Genomic DNA, 25,646 nt, shown 5'->3' on the forward strand with positions numbered 1-25,646 from the left:
CTTCATTAGAGACAAAACTCAAGGGGGAAAAAAAAAACCCCATACCGGGCATATATCACAAAAATCCCTAAAACTCTTCCTTTTTAAATCGAAAGAAATTTGTAAAATTTCTAAACACAAATCTCCAAACATTCAAAATACATTTCTGGTAATAATTCATAGTATTTGACATTTTCTTCTATGTTAAATGCAATTTAAAATTTTTGAGTTCTTTTGCCCCAAATGATAGATTTGTTCATTACCAAAAATGATCAAGATTAAACTCCAATTAAGAGAAAAATCAATGAATTAAAAAAAGTGCAGAATCTGAAAACAAACTAGCCACAGTGTACATTTAATTGTACTTAACTGTAAACTTTATTTAAATCGCCCGTCTCAGGAGTTTAATAATTTAGAATCAATAGTTCCTTTCAAAACATAATAAAATATTTACACTTTATAAAATATTAACCGATTAACAATACGGCTGTGTTGTTTATAAGAGTGTAACTGAAGTCCCCATAATCATGCTGTTGACATAAGCCTGTGAGGTTAGCGAAGTGATCCTTCGCAAAATGTAAATGAAGATCTTCAGACAGTGGTGTTTATAAAATAGCTCATTAATGACTTAAGATTGAATCGCTCCAACCATTCGCATCATCAGATATAATAATAGTGACGAATCAGACAGGAAAGATCCTGGCTAAACCATTTGCATTTTTTTCCAGAAGTACTGAAGTCCTAATATCACCAATTCTTCTAAGTTCCTGGACATTGATCCGGAGGAGGGTTCTGCAGTTCAACACCAAGGTAAGGAAAGAAACAGCATTATTATCGTTGTTAAGTTATTAATAAGAAATGCGCCTTTTCCCTATTTTGAAAACGGGCTTAAACTTTTGACAGTGGTAGTAGTTGGCTTTTGCAACACCCTCTTCCCATTCCGACTTGATATTACAGATTTTTTAAAAAAGTTTGTCAGTCGAACTTACAGTTTGTTTCTTTGCAGCCCCAAACCTTTTAGCTACCACCACGAAGTTGGTTTGCTAGAGCCACTTTGTTCTCACAGACTCCGAATTGTGCATTTTCTCTAACCCGTTCTTTTAGGGAGGTGGGAGGGGGATGAGGTTGTGGAGGGCGATGAGGTTGTGGAGGGCACAGGGAAAAGCAAACGCAGCCTAAAACCCCCAGGCTGGCTCCCCGAAGCTTTGCTATCCATCTCGCTTCCTTTCTCCGCTCGTCTCCCACCGCCTCTCGGGTCGCCTAGCGCTCCTTTGGAACTTGGTGGGCGGCGACTGGGTGCGGGGTCCTTCGGATTCTGGGCTCTGAGACTTAGGTCGGGGGCAGGTTTCACTTCTGGGACCCTTTCTCTTCCAGAGTCTCCCCCGCCTCCCAGTTTCCTGCTTTTGAGGGGAGGCCAGGTGCACGCCGCGCGCCGGTTGAGTGCGGCGAGTGGACGGCGGCCTGGCCCCGGGTACACTGGGCTGACGCGGCTTCCCGCAGCGGCTGCACCCGACCGAGATTTCCATAATTGCCCCCCGAGCGCGTTTCCCGAGATCGAATTTAGTTTGGCCCTCTGGCGCCGCCGTAGAGTCAGCGCTTCTTAAGGGAGACCGGCGGCTCAGGCGACGAGATGGTTGGGAGTCCTCGGGGTCCCAGGGGTTAGGAGGGAGAACCAAGGTGTGCGGGAGCGACTAGAGATACCGCCAGCTCAGGGGGCTTCATTGGCCTCAAGACGGGCGGGGACGCGTCCACATTTTCCCGCTTCAGGTCGGGACCGCGAGTGTCAGCCGGCGCCCCCGGGGTCTCGCGGGGGCCGCGGCTCCTGCCCACGTGCTTTCTTTAAGGAGGTTCCGCGTCCAAGAGGGATCTTAGGGACAAAAGCGCGGCCAGAGCCCGGCCTGCTCGGCTAGCGCCCGGGCCACCTTAAATGAGCACCACGGCCGGAGCCGGGCTACGGGCGACTGCGGCCGCGGGAGTCGGCAAAAGTTTGTGGCTCAGTTACGCCTTCGCGGGACCTGCTGGGGACGCCCCCGCACGGCCTCCCCCGGGATGGGGAGGCCGGGTCCCCACCGCACAGCTCTGACCGCGCTCTCAGCCTAGGGCCCGAGCGGCTTGGGATCCCAGGAGTCCCAGCCCAGCAGCCAGCGGACAGGGAGCCCCGCCGCCCTCGCTGCCACCGCGTCACGGCCTGCAGGCTGCCCGGGCTGCGCCGCTCGAGATGTCGCCGGCGCTGCGTGCGCTCCAGGGACGTCATCCAGGGATGCTCCCCGCCCTGCGACCCTCCTGCAGCCCCCTTCCCTGTGCCACCCGCCGCCCGGCGGGCAGTGCTGGTGCTCCTGCCATTCGGGACACCCGGGCTATTGTTCTGGACCCACGGCAGCGCCAACTCTGAGGGAGAGGCGGCCTTCCTAGCGCGTGCGGCGGTGCGGCGGGCCCGGACGGCTGGCTCCGCACGGAGGGGGAGCTCGCAGGCACCGGGAAAAGTTGTTCGGAGGGGCGGAGGCGGTGCGTGGTGGGCGGAGGCGGTGGGTGGGGGAGGTGATAGCCCTCCTATCTCCAAAGTCGAAAGTACTCCGCGTAGTTAGCAGAACCCGGAGCCGAGGCAGCCGTGGTTGCCTCCTGCGCGTGGGTCTGTGCCTCCGCCGGGAGACGAGGCAACCAGCGCCTGCCTTGCCGCCGCCTCCGAGCCGGGACTAGTGCGCCTCAGGGCTGGGCGAGGCAGCCGCGCCCTGGACCCGCCGCGAGGAGGAGGAGGAGGACGAGACCCCGGGCCCCAGCTCCCGCCTGCACCCGGGCGCACCCACCCACCAGCCGCGGCCACCGCCTCGCGCGGCCCTCGGTTCCCTGCCAAAGGTCCCCCGCCGCGCCGCGCGCGCGCGGTCCTCGCCACACCGCTCTCCCACCGCCGGCTCTCTCCTTCCTTCTTCTCCCTCCTCCCTGCTTCCCACCCGCCCCTCTCCAGTCCCTCTGCCTCCTCTGCAGCTCCGCCGCTGTTCGGTCGCCGGCCTCACAGCGATTGATTGATTGATGTTTAATTTCCTGCCAGGCGGGGCCCCCTCCCCCCGCAACCTCCCCGGCCCTCCTCCCCGCCCCCCCACTCTCCTCCTTCAATGCGGTGGACCAGTCTGGCTCGGGTTTAGATCTTTTCCCCCCAACCCCCATCCCGAAATAACCCAGAGACTTCCCCTACCCCCACCCCAAATTATTATTTTGAAGGCGCTAGATCTGGGGACGGACAGGGGGAGGGGGAGAAATCGGAAACCGAGGACAACCCAAAAGGACTCACTTTGCCTGATGACTCAACGCAACTAATAATCATCTCCCTCTCACTGTGTCTCTCTCTGCGGCTTGTCAGTGAGTCCGGCTTCGGCTGCTGGCGGCGGCGGCCGAGAGGGGAGAGGCTGGAGGTGACAGCTTGGGCGACGGCCGCTTTTCCTCCCGCGTGCGGTCCCAGGTCCCTGCGCCTTCTCGCTTCTCGGTGGCACCGGCCCTACGGCTCCGGCCGCGCCTCCTCGCGAGCTAGCCGCCCTGCGAAGCGGCAGCCCCGACCCGCCTCCGCCGCCTCCCAGTTTTCAGCCCTTTCTCGCCAGAACGGGTCTCCTTCCCGAAGGTGTGAAAAGGCTTTTTCAGCCTCCTTCTCTCTTCTCCCCTCCTCCGTCGCCTCCTCCCGCGCTCGCTCGGGTGTTCCTTTGGAGGAGCCCTCCTTTCCCTCTTCTCCTCCCTCTACTCCCCCCACCCCCATCATCAGCATCATAACAACCATCGCCGCACTAAGAAGACACCCTGACCCAGGACCCTAAACGTTTGGACCTGGGAAAGAGGAAAGGGAAAGGAAGACTAGGAGAACACTGCAAGGCAAATCACCAGAAACTTTCCACCCTGGATTCTCTACTTTTGCTCCATGGACAGAGCCCCAGCCAGCCAAGTTACAGACAGACTGTGAGCAGTAAGTACTCAGCGCGAAGGCGCCCGCGCCAGGCTCGGGAGTTCGGGGAAGCCCCGGGTCCTGCTGAGTTCCCTCCCCGCAGCTCTCGCGCTGTTCGTTAGACAGCGCAGCCGAGGGAGTCCGGGCGGAACCTTCGTCCTCAGCCCTGGCGCTCCGTCTCTGCACCACTCGCATCTCTTCTCACCTCTCCTCTGCCACCCCCACCTTGTCTCCTTGAGCCGTGGCGACGCGGCTTCTCCCACGGCCAGAGCGCCCGCGAGGATTCCCAGCGCACTTTGTTGTGCCGGGTTCCTCCTGCTTCTTGGGGATGTCAATGACAATGTGAGTGCCGTTTCATCAGGTGTTTCCTCCGCCGCCGCCGCCCCCCAAAAATCCGGGGGTGCCGAGATCTGCGGGTTCCGTGAGGAGCGCGCTGCCAGCCAGGCGACCCAGGAGACAACTTTTTGGAGAGATTTTAAAATTGGGGTTGATGAAGGCTGCTCCCGCACCTAATAATTTAAATGCTTTTGCTTTTGTAATTTATGCGGAAGAGCTTTTTAAAAAATCGCTCAGGATCGGATGAAGATTAGAACGTTCCAAAATAATAACGATTGTAGACCCCGCTTGAGGTTATTCTGATGAATTCCGCCAAGTGTTTGGGGATGCTTATTAATGTGGAATCAGGGTTGATTTTGTGCAGAGTGTGTGTGTGTCCCAGGACGTGCTCGGTAAAGGTAAAAAGCGGGGATTCAAGGGTCTTTTTGGCGGGCCTTTGCCTACTGCCCCGCGATTCAGAGCGCATTCTTCTTGTGGTTAATTTGTTTTCATATGGACTTACGTACACCCGCACCCACTCCTTGAGTGAGTGAGATGTCTTCTTAGGAAGTTCACTTCTTCCTCAACCCTGACCCCCCGACAGCAAGGTCGGCGCACCGGGGAACGGTTTATGCCAACCCTGTCCCAATGAATGGATTACTTCTGGGCGCCCTGGGCGGACTTCGTGACCCAGAGCTAACTTATGGGAGCAGCGATTGGGCAGAGTCGCGGCACCCCAAGTTCTGGGTTTCCTTTGGGCCGCCCAGTGTAAGGTTGGGACCGGTTTCCCTGTTCAGGCCCCTCGGGCAGCGTGGGAGGAAGTTTGTGTGGCTTTGGTGCAGCGCTCTGCCACTGGCCTAAACGTCTATCACGTGTGTGAGCGGTTTTCCCTCTTTTTTTTTTCCCTCCCCCTTCCCCCCCCCCGCCCCCTCCCTAGGTCCCTGTGCATTTTATTGCGACCTGCCGGTGGGAACTTTGTCTCCGAGTCGGAGCAGCATGGAGCGGCGGAGCGAGAGCCCGTGTCTGCGGGACAGCCCCGACCGGCGGAGCGGCAGCCCCGACGTCAAGGGTCCTCCCCCGGTGAAGGTGGCCCGGCTGGAGCAGAACGGCAGCCCCATGGGAGCCCGCGGGAGGCCCAACGGCGCCGTGGCCAAGGCCGTGGGAGGTAACAGCCCGGAGCAGGGAGGCGCGCGCAGCCCGCGGCCGGGTGATAAAGGCCCGGGTGTCAGGGTTCAGGTTGATTAGGCGATGTCGCGGTGTAGGATTACAGGAAGTGAATTCCAGGTTGCCAAATAATGCCCCCGTCGCCTCTCCTCTGCAACTGGTAGCTTCATCTCGAGTTAAAACAAGAAAGTGGTTTACCCGGAGGGTGGCATTTTTTGGGCACTTTGCCACTGTGTGCTGAGGTGTTGGCAGGTTTATGTCACAGCCAGCTAACTGTTTCTAGATTTTCCTAGAGAGCTTTTTAGTGATTTAACTCTTTTGCCTTGCCTCAGAGTATCTGTTGTAGGGATGAAGTCTAGGTGCGTTCGCTTTTATGGACTAATGTTTAATGCTCAGGTTAGTACAGGAGCAAGTGTTGGTGTTCCTTTGTAGTTAGGACAGTGCTTCGAGACAAATGATTAACAACTGGGAATATTTCCAGCCACATTTCAAGTGGGAAATAAGGAATCACTACGAATCTGTCAGGCCCTTAGAGATTTTAATGCTACCGTTTTTTTAAAAATAAAGTTTAAAGTCATATGCATTTGTAACTTTGTTATGAATTATAGCACAACAGGTAAAAATAACATAGTAGTCTTATTGACTACCTGCTGTTTTTCTTTCCAAGAATTCGATATTACTTAAAATCTCTCGTAGTTTTTGCTACTTAAACAACCACTTTCTTTTAAAGTGGTTAGGGAAAGTAATTCTATAAAATAAAGATATGCAAGAAGTTTAAACATTATTAAAATATTTTGAGGTTTATATGACATTTCCTTAGTTGTTTTTTAAATATAAACGCACAGTTCTACATGGCATGCAGTTTTTTTGTGTTTGACATAAATTACAAGTTTAATCTTTTTTTTTTTTTTTTTTGCTTCTAAAGACTTTTTCCCCCTAATATTTTCAGTAGTAGCCTGTTTAATATAATTCTTATATTGGCCAGCCTGAAATGAAACAAAACCCTGGCAAAAGTTAGTGATAAATTCCCATGTTCTAAAGAGCCATAGTTTGTATTTCCAAGTAAAGCCTTAATTCGAAATATCCACTCCCTTTTAAAGACATTTTATAAACAGACAACAGACAATTTATAAAAGAACAGGTTTTTATTTTTACTTATTTTGCTATTACTATTTCTTCATGGTAGACATTCAAGATGGTTTGCCTTAGTTCCTTATATTAATCATCTCCCTTGAGAAGCACTCATTCTCTCAGTTTTAAAAGCTTTAACAAAATTATTTGACCATAGATTGTGGCTTGTGTATCTTTCATTTTAGGGACTTGAAGATATACTTTAATGAAGCAAAAGAAAACTTGATAGTTTTGTGACTCACTTTTTAGAAATAGTGTTTATTAATGTGTTGTCTTGAGATTGAAGCAATAACTTTGGACTTTTCAGATCATTTTTTAGTATATGCATATAAGAAAGAAAAATATATGGTGAATATGGTGGGACCCAATGTGAGATGGTTATGATAAGTTCTGGTAATGTTGGATTGAAATCTTTTGGAAATCCTTGGAGAGGATGTGTTCTCAAAGTGGCCTTATGCATTAAAGAAAATAACCTGGACTGAAATTTTGGTTTCTTTCTAAGCTCACTAAATTGAAAGAAGTCTCTAAACATTTTAGAATGTAATGGTTACCAATCGTGCTTCCCTACAAAAAGTTTTTTTTTCCCCTGTATCTTACTGAAGGAAAGAAACTGCCTGATTTTGTTGACCTAGGGATACCCTCAGTGTAAAATTGTGGTTACTTTTCATATTTTCTGAGACTATAATTCACATTTGGCCACTTACCATAAATTTGATATAGACAAATATTATTAAGTCTTGGTGAGGAATAATAAATTTGTTTCGACAAGCGCGTATAGTCACTTTTTTCTGAGCTTTAACTTAATTTAGTAATATCAAAGGTCTTAGCTGCTTCCCAAACTGAAAATAAAGATGACATTATTTTGTCTCAGTAAGTACCATTTATGATACTTAACAGTAAAGCGGTTACAATAGTTTACCTATGGTGGATTTTTAAAGATTTTTTTTAAAAGAAAGGTTTTACTCGATAGAACTTAATAGATTGTTTGGAAAGATTTTAATTTAGAAAGCTTTCAAATATTACAACTTAGAACGTAAAATTTCAATAGTACAAAGTTTTCTTATGAATGTTAATGATTATTTTGTGGGTTTAAGTTTTTATAGTTTCCAAATGTACATTGAGGTGTTAATAATTTTATTTCATTATGACTTTTAATCATGTATATAGACTGGAGAAAAGCAAAGCCTTTTTAAAAATGCACATTCTAAATTTTAAAAATGTTTAAAATATATTTCTATTTAGTCGTCCTTTTATAATTGAAATAAGTTTTTTTTTAGAACATAGAGTAAATATAAAATAGATTAGATTTCTATCACCCTACCTCCTTTTGTTTAAATTTTCTTTATGAAGCAATATAATAAGTATAGAAAACTACAAAAATATTTGTAGCTCTGCATCATTTATCACCATTTTCAGACATATTGCAGTCTTGTCAATGTTGTAAAGACGGCTATAATAATATATATTTTAAAAATAGAGCTCAAAATGTTGGGAGGGTGTATTTGTCAATCTTCAGTGATTCTCTTTTTAAATGCTCTCCCCCTAAAAATAGGGGAAATCATTAAGTTAATTGGTTGCTCAATAAAATGTCAGTTTATCTTACTGCTTCTGATAAACAGGTGAATAAATGCCTCTGAATGCATTGATTGCCCTAATAAATTCTGTTGCTGTTATTCTACCTTTTTTAGGGAGAGAGAGAGTTTGCTATGATTTTGATGAGAACTAAAAAAAAAAAGAGAGAGACATAATTTTAGTGTCTGGATTTGACTAGATGAGGTGGTAGAAACACTGTCACAGTCTTCAGGGTTCTGTTTTAATAGGGGACTTAAGAGTGTGTTGTTTACAATGTGGTTAGCTTTAGAAGACTATTAGAAAGTAGATCAATTTTGTTTTGTATTTCTAACACTTTGTAGGCTATATTTGCTCTTATCTAAGCAGTGCGTTTTAAAGCATGTATGTAATAAAATATAAGTGCTCATATGTGTATGACAGTCAGCTTTTATAGAAGGTCCTGGAAAAAAAAAAAGGCTAATATCTCTTTAAAAAACATATGAAGGCTGGGAGAGAGTTTAGAGCAAGCAAGAGCACCATGGTGTTGACAGCTTTATATCCCTGCTGGGTAACATTCACTTACTAGAATTGGCGTCCTCTCTCAGCTAGTAATTCACTCCATAAGGATTTTGAAAAAGGATGATTAATGGTGGGGAAATTTATATTTGTGAAATTGTTGATTAAAACTTACAGATCTTTTTGAAGATTTAGAAAAAGAAAAGATTATTAAGGATGATGAATATAAGAATCAGATGATCCTTTTACCACCATTATCATAAGTACCTAAAATGTTCTGCTGTATGTAATGCTTCAGCCACACAACCTACAGCATAAAATGAAAGTGATGCCAATCAAGTTTCCAGAGGAAACAAGGCATTCTGCTTTCCTCCTGGACTGCTGAAAGGCGCTGGCCAGTTGTTCTTTAATAGCAATAAATTACTGTGCTTCATTCATTGTTAACACAAGCATTTTCATTTTTTAATGTTTGGCTTAAAGAAGAACTTTTCAGACAGCTTTATTTAAACTGAATGAACAGCGCTTGAGTATACCAGATGGTGTATTTGCTGATAGGAGGCATTAAACATCAGAAATCTTTTTGATATTTTTCATTTTCCTATGAATTTTGATGACTTTTTTGTGTTAAATCTAATAGAGTTCAAGGAAAAATGTTTAAACACTGAGAATATCTTGATTTTTTTTGAAAAAAATTAGCTTTTTGGGGAAAAATTAGTTTTTAAAATAACTTTAATTTTGTTGAAGAATTGTCTGTTGAAGTTATCTTGTAACTCTTTGACCCGAAGTAAACCTATTCTTCTTGCTACCAGGCAGCCCTTTCAAGAACATAACTGTCTTGTTGCAAGGGGAAAAAAAATCATTATGCAATACACACTGATGTACTCAAATAGGGAAGCAAATGTGATCATGATTGTTGCGCAGGGCCTCATTTAGAGCTGAACACTGTCTACAACAACAGTTAGTTTAATCGTCTGCATGTGGAACATTTCCTTTTAGATAAGAGTAAAAGAAATGCAGTTCAGGTCAGGTGTAGTCACCATATGAGCAGTTGTAGAGAGATGTTTGACTTTTTGAAAAGAGGGCAGATATGAAAGAGTATAGATATTGACCTATTGAAATGTATGAAATATTTAGAAATTTGAAACGTATTGTCAACATAGGCAAAATGGAGAAAACTCATTAAATTCATTTTAACCGAGGATGTATATACCATTATGCTTGTAGGGAAGACTCATGTTATTACCTTAAAAGTGAAAAGGTTGTATTTCGGTCTTGTACTCCACTTTTTTTTTTTTTTTTTTAAGGGTTTAAGATCTTTTAAATAGAATGAACTTAGGCTTTGGGGTCATCCAACAATCTAGCATGTCCTCTGTAGTTTTGCTGAGGTAGAAAAATAGCCCTCTCTAAAGTGTTTTCAGTCCTTGGCCTGTTATTAAAATAAAGATATACTTGGTTAAAAAAATATATGCAATGGAACATACACATTAAACAGAACATAGGGTATCCGCCCCTCAAAGTCTTGAGCATAATTTGATGTTTTGAGTAATTTTGGAAGCTTTATATTCCATCATAAAAACCCCACTGACCATTATATATTCAAGATCATCTGCAGTGAAATGTGTGTGTGTGAGTGTGTGTGTGTGTGTGTGTGTGTGTGTTAGAACTACATAGATATCCCTTAAGGCATCTGTTTTCTAACCACTGCAGACAATAAGCAGTATCCTCTTTTTTCAGGGGGTTGTGACTAAGAGTATCAGTCTGTACATATTAGATATCCTGTGTTAATTCTTTTCTCCTTGTGCGAATGTGTGTATATATTTTGCCTATCTATCTCTGTAGGGAGGGAAACAGACTAATCATACTTTATTAGATATCTAAGCATATTAATTTTGAGTTATTTTAAGAATATGGAAATCAGTTTTATTCCAGGCAAGACATGGTAATTATTTGGTATATCTGACAAGGCGTATCTGGTAAGCAGTCAAATTTGGTGGTGCTACTTCGATAATTTAAAACTCTCTTTTTTTTTTTTTTAAGATTCAATGTGGAGACAGTTTACATGATATATAAAAAAGACAAATTGACAGAGTTAGATGAATTTCAAATTGTATTATTTTCTGTGGTCTTTTTAGAGTTTTTAGGTTTCTTTTTTTTGACTGAAAATAAGGTAGAAAACTTTATGTTTCCAGTATAGAGCAAAATGACAATTTTTCATCATTAAAAAAGTTTTTTATAACTAGGAATCTCACATTAGGTGCAAAAAACATGTACATAGTTTATTTCATTTCAAGAAGCCAAACTTTATCTTACATAGCATGTAAATAAAGTTATTTATACTCTTTTACCTAATAAGTAGGCTTTTTTTTTTTTTAACCTATGTAACTAACGTGTGGTAACATAGTTTTACTATCTTCCTTACATGAATGCTGAGATACAATGGCATTTTGGAACATATTTAAGGATGGAGCGTTTGACAAAAGTTGTATGTGTAACAGTTTGTCAGTGGAAAGTGACAAGTGGGAAATGACAAATGAAATGTTGGCATCATCACTCTTTATTTTGATAAAAATGTCTCAATTTGCAGTGATATAATACTGTTTCATTTTATTTCATGAGTTGTGTGAGATGCATAAGGGGAATTTAGATTTTGTGAACGGAAAATTAGCAGCCTAAACTCTCTTTTCTGAAGCTTTGGCAGCAAGTTCCCCCTCCCCCCCAACTCCCCAAGAATAAAAACAGCAGTGAAATGTTGGATCTAACTCATACATTTTAACTCATTACTTTTTGGAAAAAAAGAAAGAAAGAAAGAAAGGAAGGAAGGAAGCAGGGAAGGAAGGAAGGGACAGGGAGAGGGAGAGAGAGAAAAGAAAGAGAAGAACTGAAAATGGTTTCAAGTAGGAGACATTTATGCTTAGCTCAAAAAATGACGAGAGTTTGCCTTTTGTTTTCTTTATAGCGATTTAAAGATGAGTGATTTCCTTCTGCTGACTTTGTATTGGGCCTTTCTCACTTCCAATTACCACTGCTCTCCATCCTTAATTTAGGGTGTCAATGTGGAGAGCCGTGAATTCCTTTTATTTTAAGGTGCAACAGAGGTTTGGAAATGTCTATGTGTTAAAAATTGATTTTTATATACAAAGGATTCATCATCCTACTACTTACGGGTAATGTGATAGATATTTCAAAGTCAAAGTAGACTGCCCTGAGTGGAATTGAGGTGTGAGTTAAAACAAAAGCCAGTTGAGGACTTACAGATTTCCAAAAAAGTACAGATGTGGCCTCTATAGTGTGTGATTTTCTTTATTTTTTGAAGTCAGTGAGCAACCAAACATTTATTTTCTTCTTTTACATGAAACAAGCCCCACAAGGACTTCATGCTATATAGTGTTTATGTAAAAATGCTCTATGGTGGAGTTTTCAAAATCATGGAACTCCATCTATACATATAATTTTTTTTGCTTTCAATTAACAGAATTGTTTTGCTGTTTAATAGCAAGTGATTTAAAAATTGTGGTAACATCAGGATAATTACGAGGCAGTGAAAGGCTTCATCAGAAATTGTCTTTTACAACTTGTCTTTGGCTTCTCATTTGCAAAGTTTTACTTATTCCAGATTTTTTATTAACCAGGTAAAAATGACCTAAAATGGAGTAAATGTGCCATAGACATACAATTATGACAATTGGGTTTATGGTGTGTATTTTTTCCATTTTTAATTGATGTGTATACCTTTAAAAAATTTTTAAATAAACTAATGAATATTATAGTTATTAGTTTGACAGATGCTTAAAATGAAGAAAAACCCTTAACAGAAATTTAAAGAATTTTAACCTTGCAATAAAGTTATGAGCAAATTATGGCAGTCTTATATTGTACTAAGAATATTATTTGTGTTTATGACACATTAGGGTCGTAAAACCCTCTGGGGGATGTATATTTCAATTTTAATTGCTCCCAGTATTATTACTGTTGGTTAGTGGGTGAGGCAGATTAGGTTCTGCCCTTAACTAGTTGCCTTACCATTGGAATGGAGTTCTACTTTAGCACAGTGGGCTGTTAAACTATAGCATAACGTAACAAAAAAGTTTAAAAAGTTAAGGGGAAACCCTTCAAGCTACCGTATATGAAAAGGGGTGCATTTCACACCAGAGTAAGTGTTTGGTGCCTACTGATGGTTGCACAGTTATTGAAGTGTGCACAGCAGCTCAGTGACTTTCTTTGTTTTGTTGAAGACTTGCACAGATATGAACAAAATTAATAGAGACTCTAGTTAGAGAAAACGTTTTCCAAAGCACTAAGATCTGACAGAGGTGATTTTCACTTTTCATAGAAACAATTTTAATTTCATAATGTTAAGCACAGATATCTTTTTATTTCTTTTAAAAATATTTTTTACTTTTTAAAAAATTTGGCTAGAAAGCAAGTGTATCCATTCTTTTATAACTGACTAAGATTGATTTTTAAATTTCCTGATTATTCCCCATATTAAAATTGCATGTTTTTCTTGCATGGGTTCCAATTATTTATACATACATATAAGAAAAGCAAAAATTGATAGCTTGTAAGGAAAACGAATTCATATCAAAACTTCAAATAGCAATGTTTTCAAAACATTATTATTATTTCTTTTTGTTTAACAGAACAAGAGCTTTCTTTAGTCATAACCCAAAGATGCTAACAGAGCGGCGTGATAAATGTCTCTTTAAGTGTCGTAGTAAAAGAAAATGACATGCCTTCTGAGGCAGTGGAGAGTTTATGTTGTTTCGGACCCATTTCCCAAACAGTGATCGAAAACAGATTACAATAACAATTATACAGTCAGAAGATGCAATATCCATTTCTGCTTTAATTGAGTGAAAGAATAATAAAAACATCATTAAGAAAGATGAGGGGGACCTGTCACACAACGTACACATTTTTAATCTTGAAGAAGATGCAGAATAACTCCAGTACTTTTCACTTACTTTGCTGTATTTATTAGCTAAAATCTGTTTTGGGGAGAGACCATTTGGTTCTTGTTCCTCCCTGGGAAGTTCAGAGAGGAGCCCCCGGGAGGTAGTTGCTCAGGAGACATGAGAAGTGCTCACTGATTTGTCTTCATATACAGTTTACAATGGGAAATCAGTTTCTTATATTCCACCTGAGGTGTAACTACCTTCTCTCTTTCTCTCTCTCTCTCTCTTTTTCATCTATGTAAATGGGAGTAAAAAGTAATGAATGTTCCTCTTGTTACAAAGTCCTGCAAAGTAAGGGTTAGGTGTGGTCCCTGGATCTGCTGTTCTTCCTCCCCTGGCTGAAGCGGGGGGAGAAAGTTGAAGGTGAATAATGAGCACCCTTATTTTTTCTAGGTTCACGTGGGGTTGTTGGGGACCCCGAGTTTCCACATGGACACATCACCTGACATTCATGTAGGTGACATAGACTGTCACCTGAGATGCATAGGCTCTGGCCTCCATCTGCAATCATTGGAACCACTGAATCGATAATCCTTCACAATGCTGAGCCTCCAGCCCTCATTACCCAGAGTAGAGCTTTCAGCAACTTGGAGCGAGCTGGCTGGCAGCCGCTGAAATCAGTGGCTAGCGTTCTGTTCTTTCACCCTAGGCTGTATTTCTTACTCTATTCATAGAATTGCGTGTGCCTGGAAACTTGGGTGATGACAGTGGAGTTAGCCCAGACAGTGGAGTTAACCCCTGCTCGTTGTGGGGATACTAAAACCGCAAATGGTGTTGGCCATCAAAGCAGCTGGAGCCCAAGGTTGGACTTAGTTGACAGAGTTAGAGGAGACTGTTTCTTTGGTCTGTAGCTAAGAGTTTTCTTGGGTTCAATATTTAAAAACCTTCCTGAGAGCAAAATGAAAGGAATAAGGTAGGCAGTAAACCCTTCCTGGTGGAGGTCTCATGATCCCAGAATTGTCCCAAGCATAATCCCTTTCAGACTGGAATTTATGTCATACAGCTCAAAAGGCTTTTTAAAAAAAAAAAAAAAAAATTCAGTTTAGAGAGTCTAGTTAATAGTGCCTTCATTAAAATACTTTTGTCAGCAAAAGGTTTTTCAGTTTTAACATTTACATAACCTAACATCATCGAGGAATGCCACGAGCTTTAAGGGTCTATTAGTGGTTCCGTTTTTTTTCTGGGCTTTATAATTTAAACCTAAACATTAATTCTGGGAGGAACTTGGCATAATGTCTTTTTGCCTTGGAGGGAATTTTTGTTGTACAATCAAAAAAAAAAACCTATATATTTTTTCATACAGTCACCTTCTCCATGTCTCCCCTCCCCTAAGTAAATAGCAGTTAAATAGTCAAGGTTTTAAAAGGGCTTATTTAAATCAAAAAAAGAAGTGATTATTTAGGTGAATTTAACAATTTTCCATTAGTTCATATTGCAAACTAGTGCTTTTGATATTAACAAAAAAGATCTGTGAGGCTGCTAATGCAATGAAAATATTTTTCCTCTCTCTCATACTAAAGTGATGTGGCAAATTTTTTTAATAAAATTATATTTGAGAACCCTTGAAAGTTACAAATCAGTTACCTGTCTTATTTATTAGAAGCTGAGAGACGTAAAAAATTCTTTATGTCACCTGAAATTATAGCATTGACTAGGAGGAAAGAAGTTGGGATCTCAGTATTAAGTAATAAAGGGACTAAGTTTCCCAGTATATTAGTTTTTTTGGAAAATATACTTAAATTAGGATTCTTAAAATGATCTTTTAAATATATGATATTAATACTATGTGAACGTTGAGTTATTATAGGAATCTGGTTACAAGGTAATTGTGAAATCAAGAAACAATTGAGGAAACCCTGTGACGATCAGTTGCCATGATATGCAAACCAGAAAGTGTTCAGAACGCGAGGAAGAATGCATGCCTGGAAATCGCTCATGGAGGAGAGTGAGGCTAAGCCAGGGTTCTCCCGAAGCTTTGCCGGCTTTCAGCTTACCAGGCTCCATTTAGACAAGATTTTGTCCTGTATGTAGGTTTGGCAGATGTGGTATTAGATGACCAAACACCCTTCATTATTGAGGAGCAGTATTATAAGAGGAGCAAATTGTTCACTGAAAGGGAAGTTATTACACATTTAAGACCCAAGTAAAGACATTTTACAAGGGTAAACCAGGTGATTCTGATTTTTTTTTCCTTCTCAAATGGATCTCCAGGTAATATTCAGCACAATCACTCTATTTACAGGTCCATTCATATAGTAAGCTTGAGCCTTCAGCACGTTTTTACAGGTAACTTATAACCAAACCCCACCGCCCCCCAAACTAGAGCTTACTACTGAAAGCCTGCCAATGCCGTCACAAATGGTCATTACTTCCCAAGAGACTTGGAGGAGAAAAAGAACTGGAGGGGAATGCCATGATTTCAGTAAGAACCATTTTGCTGCATGTGTATATTTTTGCTGCCATGGCAAAACTGTCTGGGGGCTGACCTTCATATTCAGAACTGATACCGCACACTGTCCCATGGAAATGTATAGAATTCCAATTAGCACAGGGTCAGAGTATAAATGTACCTCTTTTCACACTGTTCCAAGTGGTTAGTGGAAAACAAGCTGCAAAGTAATTCCCTCAGTCCCCCAGTAAAAAGATTTATAGCAAGATAATTCTCAGCCCCATAATGGGAGTGTTGTAGGTTTGCGTTTGATATTTATAAGACTGAAATACAGTCCATGTACCCAAACTAAGCATTTATTGTAAACAAGTTAACTGCCGAGAGGTTATATTCTGTCCAACTGATGTGTAGCTTGAAAGCAGGTTTGAGGGAGACAGTTCTTTTTAACCAAGGAAGGCTTCTGAGACGCAGCTCTTTTCTTCCTTTGCTGTGAGTCAGTGAAGTCGTCTTTCCCACAGCCAGCCTCTCATGTATATAATAAACACAGGCTTGCTCTCTGAAAACATATCTGTTTGTCGATCCTACTTCTATTAGCAAAATAAAGAAATGAACGTATATTCACCGAAGCTGTTAGGTATAGTCTCTTTTATCGTCTTTACCTGGACCTGGGCAGTGATGGTGCTAAGATAACATAGTTGCTGTCAGTATGGCAGGCAGGTGAGTTAACCCACAAGCCTAAACCTACGCCTCTGAGTTAACCTCCAAGAGAACCCCTTTCTCCTTTAATGCAAATTTTGAAAAAGAGCCTTTGCCTTGTCTTTCTGTTATCTTGTGTTGAGCTTGTGAGATAACTATTTTGAAATTGTGGCCTCTCGGGATGGGGAGAAACTATACTAATATGCTTCATTTTATGGCTCAGAAATTATTCTAGAGTTAAAGAACTTGTGAATCCAGGGAATCTAAGGAGAATGAAATCTTTCTGAGGTTGAGATATTCCATATCTGGGATTACCCCCAATTTAAAATGGTACAGTGCTCTTCCAGGGTTTCTGTGCTTTAAGTAAGGTAGACACTTACAGTTTCTTTAGGATAAAGATTTATGACTTTCTTTTTTTCCAGGAGAAAAAAAAAAAAAGGGGTTTTGTGACACTTTTCAAAGATAGTTAAAAATGGAATAATATTCCTCCTTTGGTTGGGTGGTATCCTTTAGATAACATTAAGAATGAGAATAAGAGTTTCAATGGATTTACGTGCAGTGGCTGAAATGGTCTCTTTGGTTTTTTAATATCAAACTTAATAGTGTCTTTTGGAATGATATAAATTGTAAAGGGGATGTCAGAATCATAACATGAAAAAAAAACAATATAATAGTTTTCTCTGTTCTGTTATTCTTATTTAAGTAATTGCTATAAATTGTACAGGTACATATAAGCTTAAAGTATCTTGTGTGGGAAGTATTCCATCAGTGGGAACCCGAGTTTCCCCAGTCTGTATGCTGGGTTTTATTAACTTCATCTCAGTCACGATAATAATATCCTATGTATTGCCATCCAGAGAGCCCAGTGTACCCTTAGGGGACTGCAGAATACACAGCATGATTTTGACTTTCTTGCTCTCTCCTCCTGTTCTTTTCTTTTTCTTCTCCCAGTGTTAGCCATTTCAAGGACCTGGTTGCTGTTACATCTCAGTGGAGGCATTTGTTGGGTATAAGAATGAGAGTGGCTTTTAGTGGTTGGGAAAGGATGGTAATGGCTGCCTGTCTGTTTAAGCTCGGCCTTGTGAAATCTGCATTCATTTCACAGTGACGATCTTTATACATCTATTAAACATCCATATATGTTTTGCTGTTTGAACCCTAAACATAGACAGTAGGATTTCCTCTTGTAAGGGAGAAAGTCTTTATTTTTCACTATAAAAACTTTACCTTTTCAGGTTTTTATTTGATAAAAATCTCTCCACTCTAGTATGATTTCCTTTGGGGCTTTGCACCACTGTTTGATCTCAATTTTTAATAATTTTGGTGAGTTAAACTCCCCAAAGAAAACATGCTTGTGCTCTGAAATATTCCCACTAGAAATCTGGGTAGTCTTGTCTTATTGAGAGCCGAGTGCTTGATTCCTTTATTAATTCCTTGCTAGAGAACCTCAGTACAGTTAAGCTTTCCTTACCACTACACTGGAGAAATTAATCAAGGGTTTTAATTTTAATTATTAAATTAGATAAAATAACATTTAAGGCAGAGCTCAAAACCTGAGATGACGAAGCAAATGTTAGTATAAAGATAATTTTTATTAACTCCTTTTTGGACTCCTGGGGCTCTGAGTTGCAAATAGCTTTTCCAGAGAGGATAATAAGAATGAAGGGAGCGGCAACTACATCTCTAGTTCAACAGTATTTAAAACATTATCCTCCCAGAAACCTCCAGAATAAAATTTTACTTAACGGAGGAAGGAAATCCTAATGTTGATGAATTATGGTACAGTCATTTCAGCATGCCATTGAGTCTCAAGGCTTACTAATATATACATTTCTAACCCAGTGAAAAAAGAACCTCAAGAACTTAGTTTTGAACTTGGGGATACTTACACAGTATGCCATATGTTTGAACTCTTCTGTGATACACAAACTTGCATATTCTACTTTTTTTCCTTTTCTTAAATTTTTTTTTTGATTCTGGGATCAGTAAACATTTTGTCTCTCTGTAGTTACTACACTTAGAAGAGATGCCGCAGGCCTTCAGTGCAGGACATGGGTAGGACTGCAGATAAGATGCCCAGGGCTCCAGGATGTGCACAGTCACAGAGCACAGTGCTGCTACCCAACAGAGTCCTACACCAGTTGACTGTGATGCCTTCGTGGTGATAAACCAACAATTTCTGTGGACAGTGGTCATGCAGGGCCCTGTGGTCTGGTGCGCTTCCCCCATTCAGGAGTGAGCTCCTGAATCCACTTGTGCGATCCTTTCCTAGAAAGCTTTCCTTGTCTACCAATGCTGAATGCTGTGTAGTAGGGCCAAAGTGATGTGGACAAGTTAGGTGGCAAGGGAGTCATGGGACTTCAGAACCGGTACTGCCTATTAATGGTGGTTACTAATGTCTAGGTGGAATTAGCATTTTGTTAAGATAAACAAACATTTCTTTTGGGCCTGCTGCAGGTCAGCCTGGGAGTGGAAGGGAGAGTGGGAGGGTGAAGCCTTAATCTAAGTCCAGTTCATGTTGGAGAAGGAAAAGACCGGCCTCTCCTTCACTCTAACTGGACATTCCTGACAGCTGGGAATTTAGTTCCTTGGGTCAGGCTTGTTGTGGCTGTGTTCCCAGGTGTAGCTCAGGCATTTTTGTTTAGATAAGTAGCCACATTGTGCCTCCTGTGTGCCTGTGAAATCCTGTTTTGCAGATTTCCAGGCCAACTTGATCGTGCCACTGCATTTCTATAACTGAAGAGTATTGAGAGACCTGGAGTTTATCCTTCAGCCTTCAGATCTGACTTCAGGTTGAATGGTGGCCTCTCAGTTTGGGGACAGGCCTGGAATCAGAGGTCTGGAAGACCAGAACCCGTCTCCCTTCCCTACCACTTTAAACCCAATTTGAGCCTTTGGGGTGATAAGTGAGAGGACCAGAGTTTACTAGGCCATCCCTACCCCTGGCCTATTTTTTGTTCTTATCTTCCAAAGTTAAGATCTGCCCCAGGGGCTGCACAGTAGTGTCTGGTTTTACTAGAGAGATTTCTGAAAATAAAATATTTCTTGGTAGTCTTACCTCTCCCCACATCCCCACAGAGGAAGTGGCATCAAGGAACTATATTGTTAAAACTTTACTTGGAGGCGTAATTCTCAGGTCTAAGCAACTGGGTCATGGATGAACAGATCATCGAATTTCTGCATATGTGGCTTCATTTGCACTCAGAGTAATTATTAAGCGCATTTTGCCTTCCGTAGGATTGACTGGTCCTCCACCTGTAAACAACCCAGGACTTCCAGCTGTCCCACCTCTGTCTCAGCTCCTGCTTCCTCTTCGGGAAGAGTTAAAAACAAAACCAACAACAAAAACAAATGAATGAATCCTTCTGAGAATCTGTAGTTCATAAGCAAAAGACAGAAAGGGACTTTGGAAAGTGGAGCAGTTTAGGGGAGCTTGGAGGTCCTCTGGGCCACCTGTGGATGGCTCCTTTCCCCCAGATGTTTTTGCTCTCCCCCCCAAGACTGGGAAGCATGTTTTTCTTTATGACAGTACCTCAGTTTCTTTCCATTAGAAGTTAATGTGGAATACAATGTACTACTTTTACAGTGAAAATATATCTGAGGAAATTAAGGGACTGCCAAGCCATTAAAACAGTGAAGTGTAGCATCTTTTTATTTATTAATCTCTTTGGAATTTCAGCCCCTGGGGGAATGGGAGGCTGGAGTGGAATGTGGAGCCTGGGGCCACCAGAGCTCAGGAGGTTAGTCCCTGGGAGTAAAGAGCAGGGGCAGAAAAGAAGAGAGTAGGGAAGACACACTGGATCCATGTTGGAATTTTGCCTGGGACCCCAAGAAGGAGGTGAGGAACACCCTGTCCTTTCTTTCTATCTCTGGTAGCAATTTCTTGGCGCTCAAACCTGCCTTTATTGTTTTAGGGTGGGAGGAAGCATCTAGAGGTTAATATTGGCGAGTTCTTTCTATTCTTGTCTGTGACGCAGGGTGTGTGTGTGAATGTGAGTGTGTGCTTGTGCATGCGTGAGAGGAACAGAGACAGAGAGGGAGAGGGTATGAGGTTGTAGAGCAAGGAAGTGGTTGTTTTGTTTTTCTAGTAAATTTGCAATAAGAAAAGATAGTTGCCACCCCTCACTCCCTTCTCTGCCAGTCCTCTGGAAAACGCTGTATTATTCACTTGGTTTCCAGGGTAGAATTTGCTTCAGTGTTTCTGGGGTTCTATGATTTATCGATTGTGGTGGTTGCTGAGCGTGATGTTTTACTCCAGGTTAAGTTTTATACAAAGAACAGATATATATGAGAGACTCTGCCCTAAAGCCTTTGTAATCTTCAACTAGCCCAGGGACCTCCTCAGGTAATAGAACCATATCTACTGCCAGCCCGAGGGAAGGGAGTGGGCCCTGTGGCTGCCTTTCTTTTGGAAACAGATGGTTTTAGGAGCCCTTTGAAAGAGGGGAGGAGAAAGGCTGGCCTCCTGTCATCTCAGACTGACTCCTGTCATTCAGGGGGCAGGTCCAGGAATGAAGGTGGACCCAGGAGGCAAAGGGGCTGGGGAGGAGACCGGAGCCCGTGGACACCACACTAGAGAAGGACCCATTATTTGAGCCTTTCTTTGTCTGTGAGAGACTGAAGGGCAGGATCTGTGTTTGGTTCCTCCTCTGCGCCCAGCATAGTGCCTGACAGGTGATAGGCCATTGAAAGGTAAATTCACTTACAAGCGACGCAGGTCACCCACTGGACACAGCAAGTGTGGTGAACGGTCCTTTACTAAAAGCGCACGCCTTTAGATTTCTGTGGACATGGGCTTTGGAGTGTTGTTTTCGACCCCCAAGAAAGCTGCATGCTTGGGATTTAAAGTTGGTTAATCGGAGCTGCTCCACTCTTTCTTCTCCTGGTTTCTTTGGACATCTTACTTATCTTCCTATAGTTTCAGCTTCCTCATTTATCAGATGAGAGTAATAATAACCCTCCCACAGGGTAAACGTGGGGAGGAAACAAAGGTAAGTATGTATGTCAGAGTACACGATGACTTAGGAGGCGCTGTGCAAATGAGAGTGTTGTTTTGTGTCCAGCTCTTCGCAGAAGGCGGTAGAACCCTGTCATCTAGACCCCCTGCCTCCGGCCCTTCTTTCATCTTTCTCTGTTAGGTTAGATCTAGCCCATTAAAGAGTACTTGTTCCTCGGGTCACATTCATGCCAGTGTCTTGTCATTTCCTGAACACTGTAACTGTTCTCTAAAATGAAGGGAAGGGAAAAAAAAGCCTTTCTTTAATAAAGAAGTTGGATTGATATAATTAGGAATAAAACAATAGCCTGCAATTTGCTCAGTGATACGGAGAAGATATCACGTTAGATATTGGAGTTTAACTAAGAATACATCTGTAGTCAAGTCTCCTAAGATCTGGAACACAGACGAAAGATAAGTGAAGGGCATCAAGACAATCGCACAATTGTCCTGCTTATCAGTTTGTGGTGTATTTAACCTGGGTCAGAAAAACCGCTGTATATGTTGGTATTTGGCAGATTGCTTAGAGCAGCTTTGTCTGATCAAAATGTAATAAGAGCCGCGTGTATAATTTTAAATTTTCTTGTAGTTTCTTTTAAAGAAATGGTAAAGAAATAGGTGAAATTAATTTTAATAATACATTTTGTTTAACTCAATGTATCTAAAATATTATCTCTACATGCAGTTCATAAAAAAAAGTTTTTGTGTTAAATATAATTATTTTTTATTTTTTGGTATTAAATTGTTGAAATTGAGTGTGTATGTCACACGCCACATCTCAGCGCAGGACTAGTCAACATTCAAGTGCTCCGTCACCACTTGTGGCTCCTGTATTGGACAGGCAATTTTAGAATATATTTTAGAATATAAAGTATGGTGCTTTTAACACTTTCACCCTCTTGCTCTGGGGCCTGTTGAACATTTTAAGACTTAATTATTTGCATCTTCAGTAATTAGGCCATTCAGTGATTATTAGTATAATTTTTATTCTGAAGAAATGCTTTTTAGGAAGTATCATGAGCATTGATTATGGACCCTGAAAAAAATGATTGGTCTCTTGTTTTCCTCTGTAAAGTGGTATTAATAATGATTTTGTAAAAAGAAAACCAAATAGGGACTTCCCTGGTGGCGCAGTGGTTAAGAATCCGCCTGCCAATGCAGGGGACACGGGTTCGAGCCCTGGTCCAGGAAGATCCCTCATGCCGCGGAGCAACTAAGCCCGTGCGCCACAACTACTGAGCCTGCGCTCTAGAGCCCGCGAGCCACAACTACTGAGCCCGCGTGCCACAACTACTGAAGCCTGCGCGCCTAGAGCCCATGCTCCGCAGCAAGAGAAGCCACCGCAATGAGAAGCCTGTGTACCGCAACCAAGAGTAGCCCCCGCTTGTTGCAACTAGAGAAAGCCCGCGCGCAGCAACGAAGACCCACAACGGCCAAAAATAAATAAATTTATAAAAAAGAAAACCAAATAGGTTTCATTATTTGAGGGCTACCTGTCAGACAGTTTAACTACCTTCCACTGTTTAATTGTCACAACCAGTCTAGGATGTAGATGTTATTGTTCGCATTTTAGCTGGGAGGAGTTTGAGCCTCAGAGAGGTCAGGTAAATTTCCCAGGGTCACTCCCACAGGTTAGTATGGCAGTGCCAGCACTCCACCTAAGAGTGCCTGCCCCTGGGTGCAGAGCGGCCCTTTCCCTGCACGCCTCTGTTCCCTCTGTTCCCAGGGCTGTGCTGGTGAAGACCAGGTTAACGCTTCATCATTATGCGCGCTTCTTCAGAGATCATGTCATAATGAAAGTGACAATTGAGCATCATAACTAATGACAGTTGGGAAAATGCATTTTTCCAGTAGAGAAAGTCCCGTTGCTTATTTTTCCTCTGTGATAACAGAATTAACCATTTATCCCTATTGTCAGGACAGCTCTTAATTTTTAGCAAATGGCTAGGGCTGTGTGCCTGTCCACTAGATTAAACCATTTGCTTACCTCCTGCAATTGTAAAAGGCTTAGTGAGGCTTATAATCAAAAGGTTCAAAGTTCTCTACTTGATCATCTGAAGATGGGTCTGTGCTACAATAAAAGAAAACTAATGCCATAAGCCGTAGGTATAGGGCTAGAACAAGAGTGTCTTTCTTTTTCTTCTTGATCATTTCTCAATTTTTATAGATGCAGTTTAGTTTTATTGCTGTTATTCTTTTGTTGAACTTATCTATTAATTCTTCCCATTCTTTAGTTTTTGAAGTGCTTTCCACATACTCTCCCTATTCTTTCATCCACTGTCACTTTTTTCTTTTTCTTCCTTTTTTTCCCCCTCTTTTTTCCTGGACCGAATGGGGGGACAAAATGGATAAATATATTTTTTTGATATATATTTCTACTCATCCTCTTATAGTTTTCTTTCCTAGGGATTTGCTGTTTTTAAAGGCATTTAAAACCTATGCCTTAATTTTCTTCTTCCTTAACATTTGACTTCAATGGTACTGTTTTACTCGTTTTCATTTCTCTTATCATTGTCACTAGTAACTGCATCTATTTTTCCCGCCTTCTTCTTCTTTTGTAAAAATTGCGTTTCATTGTTTAGGTTGATCCAATTCTACTAAAAAGGTACATTTTTTAGTCATTAAATATAACCTGTTTATGATCGTTTTTGGTATCACATGTATATGTGCTTTCAGAACAGATTCTGTTATCATACACTTCTGATTAATACTGTTTTGCTTTATAAATGACTTCAAAGGCCTCTTTTCTCCTTCTTTTTTTGACAGTAGGCGATTGCCTATGAGGGACTGGCACTTGTGTTTTGGCTGTGAGGAGTTACTGCTGTCATGTCATAACAATTGCTTCCTTTACTCACTGAACTAAAATATTTAGGAAATATTTTGGTCATTGCCATTTTCAAAACATAAATCTCTACATGGTATAGATCCTTGTGCTTTAGTATTGTATTTCATCTCTAACTCATGAACTGTTAATATTACTAAAAAATATTAATGGGGTCTTAAGTGTTTTCAGTTGACCATAGACTTGAGGAAGATTTGTGGTTCCTAAGTAATGGATACATGATAGCTTGTGGAGCAACTGGATTCATTTAAAGGTCTTATCTGTGATTCCCAGATGAGTGACACTTAGATGTTGACATTAGGAACTGCACATGGATTTTCAGCTTTGAAACTTATGTACACACAGGTATTAGTGGTGAAGTAGCTTATGGCACCACTGACTGCACGGCCTTATGTGTGCTTACGTTTAAATCATTAAAAAAAGAAATCAACCTACTTCCTTGGACAAAGATCATATACCAGTATGTGAGAGTTAAAAGGTCTAAATGGGGGCTATTCCCTGCTGGTAAGGACTCTCATGAATGGGTCCTATAAAATGCCATTATGCTTGCTTAGGAAGATTTTACAACACTTTTCAACTGCATTGAGGGCAGGAGCAAGGTAAGGCTTGTTTTCATTTGTATCACTGGAGCCACGAGGGATACCTGGCACACAGTGGGTGTTCAGGGAGTAAGAATTGGATAAATGAATGACCACAGAGACAATTTGGAGGAAATCTATTTTATATTATTCACTACATGTCTTACATGCAATGGGGAATAAGCCGGACATATAAGTAAATAAGCATTTGATATGTCAGTGCTGGTCACAATTAAAAAAAAATGTTTTGTAAGGCACCGTGTGGCTAGGCTCAATTCTCCTCTTTGTGTAAAACAATCAGTCTGCTCCATCCTTATTTCCTATGTTCCGTGAGTCTTATACCATGGATAGTATGTGAGCAATGGACGATAATGCTGCTTTGTTGTTCCTTGGCGTGAACACTAAGTTAATAGTTGTCCCAGGTCTGGTATTGTGTGGCTTGCTAGTCTGTCGTGCAGGCTTAGTAATAACTACCGTGATCTTTAATGATAACAATTCTTAATGAGTATTATTATTGTTAATAATGATTATATTTAATAATCACATCCAACACTTACTGTCTTTACTAATAATAATTAGCACATGGGAACCAGTTGCACCACTGTATTA

General features: G+C 41.7%; 1 protein-coding gene across 2 annotated transcripts in view; it reads left to right on the forward strand.

Moving 5' to 3' along the window:
- Positions 1 to 368: 368 nt before the first annotated feature.
- The window catches only part of SATB2 (SATB homeobox 2), a 192,202-nt gene continuing 166,924 nt past the window's right edge, over positions 369 to 25,646 (forward strand). Inside the window, exons 1-2 of one of the 2 annotated variants that reach the window (XM_082630128.1) lie at positions 369 to 789; positions 5,157 to 5,384. In XM_082630128.1, coding sequence (XP_082486254.1) covers positions 5,216 to 5,384 — 169 coding nt within the window. In that variant the 5' untranslated portion in view covers positions 369 to 789; positions 5,157 to 5,215. Of the gene's footprint in view, positions 790 to 3,847; positions 3,926 to 5,156; positions 5,385 to 25,646 lie in introns of those variants that run through there. The other variant, XM_082630127.1, reaches the window with a different exon arrangement.

The sequence above is a fragment of the Mesoplodon mirus genome (assembly GCF_964341445.2).
Source record: "Mesoplodon mirus genome assembly, chromosome: 8".
NCBI classification, from domain to species: domain Eukaryota; kingdom Metazoa; phylum Chordata; class Mammalia; order Artiodactyla; family Ziphiidae; genus Mesoplodon; species Mesoplodon mirus.